Source organism: Eurypyga helias, unplaced genomic scaffold, assembly GCF_000690775.1.
Source record: "Eurypyga helias isolate BGI_N326 unplaced genomic scaffold, ASM69077v1 scaffold19759, whole genome shotgun sequence".
Taxonomy (NCBI): domain Eukaryota; kingdom Metazoa; phylum Chordata; class Aves; order Eurypygiformes; family Eurypygidae; genus Eurypyga; species Eurypyga helias.
In genome coordinates, this window is record NW_010270327.1 from 1 (window position 1) to 10,136 (window position 10,136).

The window sequence follows — 10,136 nt, forward strand, 5'->3', positions numbered from 1 at the left end:
CCCTGGGGCGGAGGGGCCTTGCTTGGGGGCTCCCCTGCGGGGAAACGGATCCTGCTCCCCGTGTAGGCAGCCCCCGGTATTAGAGAAAGCCCCCTGCCATAGGTAGCACCCCGCCATAGAGGCAGACCTCCCCCACCCCGTGTAGCTGCCCTCCAACATACAGTCAGACCCGCTGTCTGTGTAGGTGCCCCCGGTGTGGAGGCAGACCCGCCCCTGCTACCCCGGGGCAGACACCTTGCTGTATGGGTGCCACCCCTGGTATAGAGACAGGCACCTTGTATAGGTACCCCCAGTACAAAGACAACCACCCTCCCCTCATACAGATAACCCCCTGTATCCCATAGGCTTCACACCCTGTTCAGGTGGTACCCCTCAGTATAGCAACAGACCTTTCCCTTTTCTATAGGTACCCCCAAGCAGAGAGACAGACAGACCTCTTAGAAGGACAGCCATAACTGCTCAGGCTGCTCTCACGGATCATAATCAGCGCAGGGCAGTGCCAATGCAGCCGGGCCACGGGAGGAGATTATGTGCTGCGGGCTGTGATTTGTGCTGAGGTTTCCTACTAATAGTCCCATGTAGATTTTAGGCTTCTCGACCCCGCCTGGGAGGCTCTCCATGATGGCTTTCATCCTCAATGCACTCACCTGGTAAGTTGGCAACTAGCTGGAGCACCTGTGTCTTGTTCTTTCTTAACATTACACTCTAAGAGAAGTCAGCATGGCCTACTGCCCCTCTCAAAACATCTCCCAAAAGCCCTGTGCTTGCATGGGCATGTCTGCGGAGGGCAGTTGGGAACTGCTGATGCCTGACTTGCTATGTCCTGGAGAAGTCATTTCACTTCGCTGCCTCGGTTTCCTGGCTGGGAGTGAGATGTGCTTCTGTGAGAGATTTTACTGAAAGTTAGAGTTAATGGATCTCAGCAAACACTGATCTATAAACAAGAACTTACTTTGCCACTGGACAAAGAATACTGGGGGAGATTCTGCAGAGCACGTGGTAGGAATTTTTAAACTAAAAGCTCATTTCCCTGCCACCCATGATTAAAAAGCTGCAAGCACCTAAGTCTTGCGGTAGCAGCTGGGAGCAAGGTCAGAAACAACCAGCCTTAAAGCATTGAAGTTCTACAGCAGCTAAATAATTGGCACCAAAAACCCCTCATGGCTCTTGCCCTATCCCCTCTTCCACAGACACAGCGCAGCGTGTTGATTAATCTCTGTCTTTAATTTGCAGCGCTCTGGGCTTGCTGTACTTCATCCGCCGAGGAAAGCAGTGCCTGGATTTCACAGTCACGGTTCACTTCTTCCACCTTCTGGGCTGCTGGATTTATAACTCGCACTTTCCCTCCACCCTGACGTGGTGGCTGGTGCACATCGTGTGCACCGCACTGATGGCCGCGATCGGCGAGTACCTCTGCATGAGGATAGAACTCAGAGAAATCCCCCTCAGCTCTGCCCCCAAATCCAACGTATAGACTCGCTCTGGCGACAGCGCGCTGCGTTATGTCCTTGTTTCCAGCACGAGTGCACCTCATGCCTGAGGATCATCACTGAAGAAGCACAGCAGGTCTGGTTAGACTATTATGGGGTTTTAGGACCTTGGTGACCTAACGTGAGCATCTCTCTGCCATCAGCTGACGACGGGGAGGAGCAGATGTTTATTTTGTTAACACAGAGCATCTAATATTGACTGTATGGCAGGTGTGCTCTCAAACTCTTCAATCGTGAGACTGTTCAAAGCCAGGTAGCAAAAACTGATGCATGAGGAGCGTCTGGAATTTAACAAATGGGGGAGAACCCTGTGTAGGCAATGCAAGGGTCAGCTCTTTGTGTGGGAGCTGGCGCAGTGAGCAGCGGGGCTGGGAGCTGCTGCTTCTGACCTGTAACTTGTTTGTTTGGGCTTTGGTTGGGAAAAAAAGTCAAGGAAGTGAATGGATGGGGAGAAAATAGTTGTACTTACCTGAATCACCAGCTGAGACCCTAAATAACCTATAACATGAGATGGGTTGGTTTGCTGTTCCCATGTTTAATATGGAGATGTCAGCAGTTTGCTGAAGAAGTCTTTTGTAATAATAAAAATATGTTGCTGTGACAGACATATCCTTGTCTGTTCTTCTGGGAAGCTGAGCACTTCAAGAAATACCGTGTCTGTATCATGGCAACAGAAGGATTTGGCCGGAAAAGAACAGGAGGCTGTAAGATGCCCACAGTCCAGGACACATAAAATTTCCTACAATAAATACTTTGTACCGCTGCTCTGAAATCAGTGAGTGCTGTCTTGGGGAGTCAGCCAGCATAATCCTCGCTTCACGGGAAGCGTCAGCAACCCCCGGTCTCCATGTTCTTCATGGAGAGAGTGGTGAGGCACTGGGACAGGTTGCCCAGAGAAGCTGTGGATGCCCCATCCCTGGAAGTGTCCAAGACCAGGCTGGATGAGGCTTGGAGCAACCTGGTCTCGTGGAAGGTGTCCCTGCCCATGGCAGGGGGTGGGACTGGATGATCTTTAAGGTCCCTTCCAACCCAAACCACTCTGTATTCTGTGATTCTATGTTCAGCCCAAGGAGAGCTGTCCTGGGGAAACCTGCAAAAGTGTCCTGGAGCCACACGACTGTTCCCATTGGTCTGGTTTTGTCAGGCTTCACGAGTCCAGCAACAGATCTAGTCTGGTAGATGTTAAGTGAGAGACTGCTGCTGGTTTCTCAAAACAACAGGATGTGCCTTTATTTCGAGGCATGTTAACTAAACATCACCTGCTGCAGGCAGAAGCAACCTCACAGCTGAGGGGCTGGAGCTGGAGGGTTCCTCTGGATCCCACGGCCCAAGCAGGCACCCTGCGCCCTGCCTGGTTTCTGCTGCGGGGTGGCCAGTTTGTGTGATCCCAGATGAGGGCAAGCCGGTTCCAAAGACGTGTTTTCTCCTGCGAGACATCTTGTTGCAGTAACTTTCCTTTGTGTGCTAATATTTACACGTGTTAATAGCACAAATTGTTTGCTAATTCAGTTTGTTGGAAAGCGGTGGGATGGTGTGAGATGCAGATTCAAGGACAAACTCCTTGAAGCTGCTCTTTTGCGCTTCGTTACCCGGGGAGCTGTTTGTCACTGCCTGCTCTCACGTTCCGGTACTGTAAATTGGGGCAGGAGAACACCCTGATCTTCCAGCACTTGGCAGGCTGCAGAGGAGGATTGCTGGTTACAGTTACTCAGACACAACATTTTCTTTCCCAAGGTTTCTCCAGGACTTGTTCCTGACCAAACCCCCTTCAAGCACAGTTTTGGAACAGCAGCAGTCTTTCAGAGGGAAAGGTTTACACAAGTTTTTCTTGAGGCAGGGGCCAGCGCTTGCTTTAGGGCCACTTCCTAGGGCTTCCCAGGCAACTCTGCACTCTGCAAGGAGTTCATCCCTTCTCCAGATCTCCTTGTTTCTCATATATAAGGATACTTGCCTTTCTCCCAGTCACCTTCAGCCTCGATATAAACTCGTCTTCCAGTAGGTGCCAGCATCGCCTTGAGAGCTGTGAGCATGCTGCAGTTGGGATCAGGGCCCAGAGCAGAGGGCACGCTCTGCCTTGGGGCTGACAACGCTGGCTTGGTACCAGTCATATTTTAAGACTTTCAGGGTCATTTTGTCCTCTCCTATTTTTTGTTGCTGTTACTAAGAAAGAACATTGCAGTCCTGCACAGGCAAAGTTTGGGGGTCTAATTCAAGGTTTAATTCCACACCAAAGCTCAGCATGAACTTGTGTTCTTCAGGCAAGCGTGAGGAAGACAGTGGATATGAGAGCAAGGAGGAAAAGCCATGTTCATCCTGTTTCTTAAAGAAGGATGGGCAGCTGATCCCAGAGTTCCTGTGAGACTCCGTTAACCTGGTGCGACCTTTGTTCCCCTGTAAGAACAGGGATGAAAACTTTGGACCAAGGAACACTTAGCTCCTTCCTGAATGCATGAGCTTTGCTGTAACTGCTTCAGCAGCCTCCCTCGCAGGGGGAGGGAAGGCTGGGCGCAGCTTTGTACCTGGAGACACGCAGAGCAAGGCCACAAGAATAATCTGGGACAAACATGGATTTAACACTGAGTGTGTGGGACATCTGAGGAGCTGCACTGCACCAGCCTGAAGTGTGCTGTAGGATCAGAAATGCTTTCTGAAGGGCTGCTGACTTTGCCTTTGAGGCCTGAATCTGTGTATTACTTTTATTCTTTTAATGAAATTCACTGTAATTGTCCTTGTCATAGGAGAAGTTGTGCTAAAAATGAAACATTGAGGAGGGAACCTCTGAAACGCAACACTCCCATGCTGAGAGACCTAATTTTCACTCACGTGCTTTCAGTCAGATTTAGGAGCACCTTTGGCTTAAAAAAAAAAAGAAGTGCTGCTCCAGAGCAGAATGGTGGCAGATGGTCTTTGTTTCTTAATGAATCTTTGTTTTGAGTGTGCAATGGTTGAAGGATTTGCTTCCAGGGAAGCTATGCCCCAACACCTGCTCTGCTTAGAGACAGCAGCAAGTAGCCACGTGCATTCATGGTTTTACAAAGACAAGACTTCTCGGAGGTATCAGCTGAGGCTTTTACATTCCCCTTCCCCAAAGCTGTATGAAAGTAGAAAATTTTAACAGAGGGGAAGATGCCAAATCCAAAGTGAAGCTAAGAGCTGTGGGTTTTTGGGGGGCTGTGCTTATTTGTTTTCCTACAGGCATTAAGTACCTGTGCTAAACAAAGAGACCACTTACCACTGGTGGTATCTGGTGCTGTGCTTGCTCCCGCTGCAGGGAGTGTTCACAGCACCAGTGCGAGGTCTTCATCCAGCATTTCCCAGGCCCCTGAGGGGCCACGGGCATACCCAGCTGTGCACAGGGCTACCCTGCCCCTGCTGAAGGCAAAGCAAGTGCCCTGTGTGATGCATCCAGGGAAGTCAGGCTGAAATACCCTGCCAGGTAAACACGGACATCTCCGATCTGATGTCAGGCTGAGTTGTAGTTAGAAGATAGAGCTCACCATCACACCCAGCTGCTGAGTCCTAGTTCAGAGCATGACAACCAGCTCCTTCCCCGTTCCAGAGTGGCAGTAGCGCATGGGGAATGCCCTGGAAGTGGAAGAAAGGACTCACTGTGCATCCTCTTAGCAAGGAACTGCCCCAAGGCCCTCACAGGACCAGGCTACAGACCCATGCTGGGCAGCCAGGCAGGGCACGGAGCTTCATTAGTATCCTTCAAACACAACTGCCTTGTACTGCCCAACAGCGTTGTCGTATTTTTTCCTCACACAGCCAGAAATCACTTGCAAGCACCTCTATCATAAACACTTCCATGCTCGTACTGCAAAACTACCAACGCTCTGAGCTGCAAAGGAGACAAGAGGCGGTGCTGTCGAAGGAGAGGCAGGACAAATAACTTCCACCATGCTGTAGGCTCTACAACAAACTTTAATGCTCTGGAATTACACGCCGCTACCCACAGAGCTGCTCACAGGTACCCTGGGGAAAGCTGTACAGCAAGAGTTGCTGTAAATCCTTGTTCTGCTAGCTTGACACTCCCTCACCCCCCAAATATTTTTGCCCTCTATTTCCTTAGAAAAGGGATTTACACCTAACACAGGAGTTACTTGGGAATCCAGATATGTGCAAGAGAAGAGGTCATGCATCTGTGAATATTCTTCAGCAGGGGGTTCCCCATGCCCTCAAAGGAAAAGAGGCCAGAACAGAGCAGTAAGCACTCCTTTCCGTCTTTGAGAAGACATACACTGTCCCCTGCAGCCCACAAATATCAGTGGTAAAAATGCCCATCTTGTTTTCAGTCCCCAAATCAAAAATCCGGAGAGTTGCTCTGGTGGAAAGAGTCAGCAAAGTAAACAGGTTTCCTTCCAGCAGCCATCACAGAGTGCAGAAGAACCCAGGGTCCACAACTCGATTTCTCCATTTTCGCCCCAAATCCTCTGCCCCATATCTACCAGTTCCCAAACCTACAGTGAGCCAGATCTGCGTCTGTGCCTTGAGGCACAAGGGGACAGGCATTCCTCCGTATTACAGAGAAATAGCAAAACCCAGGAGATGCTGCCAAGCTCTTCTGCATCTCACAGATGTGGGAGGGAGCCAAGCGTTCCCTGAGCATCACACAGTGCATTCCTCGGAGGTTTGGAAGTGTGATCAGGAGGGTGCCATGACACGCACTGCCACCACCTTTGTGCGATACTTACAGATCTGTGGTTTATAAGTTCAGCCAAGTGACGATGAGGGGGATACCAAGGACAGAAACGTTGGGAATGTGAGGCCAGGCAAAGCTTTGGGCCGTGCTGCGGCTGCACAGGTCGAACAAGCTGCCTTGAAATTTGATTTTTTGAGATTCCCTTCTCAGCATCTCCCAGACGGCTGCTGCTTCCTTCTGGCACTCCCAGAGTGCTGCCAGGGCACACGTGTGAAATTCATCCCAGTACCTGCAGCCAGGGGAGACACCGGCCATCAGTCTCTCGGCAGCAGCACAATGGCAAGCAGCCATCAGCACCTTGCTAGCCAAGCCCACCCTCCAAGCAGCGACCACCTGTGCCTTGTGCAAGTTGCCCAGACTGTCCATCCCCCTCACTGTCTCCCAGAGCATCTCAGCTAAACCTCCAAACATCAAAACATTCAAATTATTTCATGACTTTTTTTTCTCCTGGAAGTCAATAAAATCCATTCTTTTCCATAAATAAATGCTTCCCTTCAGCACTGAGCACCCTGAGTATGTAAAATGGGCTGCACACAAAGGCTCACAAACTGCACACAAACTTTCTCCAAGCTGAGTCAAGGGCGAAGCACAAGCATGAAGCAAGGAGAAGGACAACGTATCCCGCAGCCGGCTGCAGCTTTATAACTAAGGCAGGGGCAGGAGGAGTTACTCACTGTGTTCTCATTAGATACACCTCCGTTTGTCTGCTGGGTGTTACCCTGCGTGAGTAGGAGCCATTCAGTGGAAAACAGCTCTTGGGGAGCACCAGGGAAAAACGACGAGACAGGCAAAGATCACCCGCAGTCCTGCGGTAACAAGCCAGGAGCTGCTCGCTGAAGTCCCCTTGGCTGCCTTCCCTGGGGACGGCGACTTGGATTTTGTTTGTTGTTGTTTTCTAGGACCAGAGGTAGAAGCAGGCAGGGAAACATCCCGGCAGGAACAGCTGAAAACTGCAGCCCCCGAGAAGACTCTCCCAGGAAGGGCCACAGTGGGCACCGCTCCACCGGCCCGGCACACTGGGGCTGGCAGCACGCGGGATGAGCCCACACTGCATTTATCCAGAGCAGCACGCAGCCTGCCACGGCTTTATCCCCTCCCTGAGCTCCTTCCCTGCTGCTGGTGAAGAGCTCCTTGCCCCCAGGGGTCAAGCTGAGCAGGGAGGGGTGGGCTGCAGCCGACCAGGGACCGGGACAGCAGGGACCAGGCTGGGCCATGCCCCCCCAGCCAGCCCAGGGAGGGCAAGAGTGGGCATCCCTGTCTGCTGTAGCTACAAACCCACAACATAAACCAGCAGGAGCTCGAAAGACTCGGCAGATGCCAGGGCCATCCTCTCCTCTGGAAGCAGCTCCTCTCCAAAACAAGAATGTCCCCAAGGGACAGATAAGGCTCCGTGCCACACTTGCCGCTAACTCCCCCCCGTGACTTCTTTCAGAGAGTTTCTTTTACCTGAGAAGAGCTTCACAAAAGCGTTTCAGATTGTGGCTTCTTTGGAGCAACACATGTCCTGGCACCCAACGCCAGGACAGGGACCGGCTGCAGGCAGCACCCTCGCAGGTCCCCACCCAGCTCCCCGGCTCCTGCCAGCCCTGGAGCACCGAATGACTCAGGGCCCGCACCTCAGTGCTGCTGTCCCACCTTGGCTGGGGCTGGGCACCACCACCCAGGCCAGGACTCACCCACAAGCTGGGGACTGCCTGCAGGACAGGAGCAATGGCTCTGCCCCCTTCTCCATCCCAGCAGGACACCAGGCACACCCCTCGGGAAGGGGGTGCAGCCTGGCCGAGCAGGGACCCTGCACACGGGAAAGGGGCAGCTTGGTTTTGTCCAACATCACCTTGTGCAGACGGGCAGAGCCAGGCACCCTACGGACCTTGTTTCCCTACGGGGGCTTGCGTCAGAACACCAGCTGCGAGGCAGTTCATTAAACCGAGCCACTGGGGCAGAATAAATGTCCCCGGATAAGGAGAAAAGCTGGTGCCAACGCAGGTAACCTGCCACACTGGTGCCTGAGCTGCTGCTGCAGAAGGCAGCTCGGCCAAGCGAGGGTTAAACCTGGCCCATGTCTTTGGGCAAAAGATGGCTGGGGGAAGGCAGAGGGGGATGACAGCTCCTGCCCGGTTCTGCTTTCAGCCGGGATGCCAATTCCCGGTGTTTCACCCTTCAGAGCCTCCATCTGCTCAGCCAGGCAGGCTGCCGGCAAGCAATGTGCTCGGGCCAGCTCCGAGGCAGCGCCATGCACGCAGAGCCATCAGCCCCACGCCAGCTCCCAGCTCCGCATCTGTCCTTCGCCCACGCTTCTGGAGAGGGGTCACGGAAAGCAGACAGCAGCGAGAAGGCTGAGGGTTAAAGGCCAGTAACTCTGCAATTTCCCTGGCAGGAAGCTGGGACATGATCAGCCTTTTCCTTCAGCCACAGCAAGCCCAGCTAGCCATGCACCGGGACCAGCAGGAGAAGCTGGCATGGCCCCGGAAGTGCAGCGGAGAAGATCCCAGGACCTGTTCTGGGATGGTTAGTGCCCCAAAACCTATAAAAACAACTTCATCTCACGTGTTTCATGCGAGTTTCGGCAGAAGAGTCACCTCTCCAGCAATCAGCCACAGCACGTGTGGGGCTGCGTGCTCGGTTGTTCTCCAATGCCAGGAAATCACATGTTCAAAAAATAGATATATATTACAGCCCAGAGCAGTTCCTGTTTCAGCCCAGCCTTCTGCCACATCCCAGAGAGGATTTCCATCCCGAGCTAGGCTGTCACACGGAGAAGGGAGAAAGAGCAGGTCACAGCCAACATCCTATCAGCACTTGCCGACAGAGGAATGCATGGGCAAGATAAGTTTAAAAAAACCCAGAGCGATAGTTAGTTTTATGTTCTTCTTGGACAAAGGAGTTTTGTTGAAGTGTTTTCCACTTCTGGCAACAACCACAGTAGATATTTCAGCTGGGGACCCTCCAGCTCCTTGTCCCTGCCTGCTGAGAGCCCAACGTGCCACCACCGACTGCCCCCACGCTGCCAGATGCCAGCCAGCTGTGCTGGCACCGTGGAGCAGCTCCTAGAGCCCCCACCTCCGTACAGAGGGTGACGCCTTCCCCTCCCTGCCCACGGGGGGTGGTTTTTAGCAGCTCGGAAAGCCTGACCCGCGGGGCGCTCAGCCCGGGCAGGTTTACACCGTGGGGTTTCCGCTAACGTCTGCATTTCCTTGTGACGCCTTTTCGCTCCCCACAGCTCGCTGCTGGGGACACGGCGCTACCTCCCTTCATCTCTGCCAACATTTTATCTCCACCTGCTCTCACCCCTCTCCCCGCCCCTTGGCTTTTTGGTCAGACCTTTCCCCAAACCCGTCCAACACCACCCCACATTACCCAACCCACAACAGTTCTGGAGCCAACCCCTCCCCAACACCCCCATCCGGGAGCACTGGTGACAGAGTCTGAAAATCGGGGGGAGCAATTCAAGCCGGAAGGATGAAGGGTCTCAGCAGGGAAGGAGAGAGGAGGAAGGCTGGGTTTGGGCACCCAACCCGAGGCCAGGGGCAAGCTGCTCCCTGCAGCAGCAAACCCCAGGACAGCACACAGCACGAAGCGAGTGGCTGGATGAGACCCGGGTGTCCAGGGGAAGCTTTCCTGGGGGGCAGGAGGGGGCAGGTCCCACCAGCTCCTCCCAGCTGTGGGCATACAGGGAGGCACAGGACAAGGCCTGGGGAGTTGGAGCTATTGCTAAGGGCCAGGATTGCAAATTCCAACGGCAGCCACGCGACGGATGGAGAGGAGGGAGCTCACCGGGTCTGACTGAAATGAGAGCAAGGTGGGGAGCACAGGGGGCTGTGCATGCAGCAGCGGGATCCGTAGGAGAGCTCAGACAGCGGCAGCCAGCACCAGGGGCAATGCCAAAAAGCCCCACAGGCCTCGCAGCACAAAACCCCTCCCCAGCACGCCCTCCCGCAGGGATG

General features: G+C 53.5%; 2 protein-coding genes across 2 annotated transcripts; one reads left to right on the top strand and one right to left on the bottom strand.

Moving 5' to 3' along the window:
• Positions 1-582: 582 nt before the first annotated feature.
• Positions 583-1,474, top strand: SYS1 (Sys1 golgi trafficking protein; the record flags this gene model as incomplete). Its single annotated transcript, XM_010158410.1, has 2 exons — positions 583-650; positions 1,234-1,474. Coding segments are annotated over 2 exons (309 nt in total), but the record flags the coding sequence as incomplete, so codon positions are not given.
• Positions 1,475-6,195: 4,721 nt separating this feature from the next.
• NRN1L (neuritin 1-like) lies at positions 6,196-6,558 on the bottom strand. The gene has a single exon (XM_010158411.1). It carries the CDS (start codon positions 6,556-6,558, stop codon positions 6,196-6,198), a length of 363 nt encoding a protein of 120 aa, XP_010156713.1.
• Between the last annotated feature and the right edge of the window lie 3,578 nt (positions 6,559-10,136).

Excerpts from the sequence above, each read along its gene's own strand:
- NRN1L (XM_010158411.1), bottom strand. The coding sequence starts at position 6,558 with ATGGACAGTCTGGGCAACTTGCACAAGGCACAGGTGGTCGCTGCTTGG.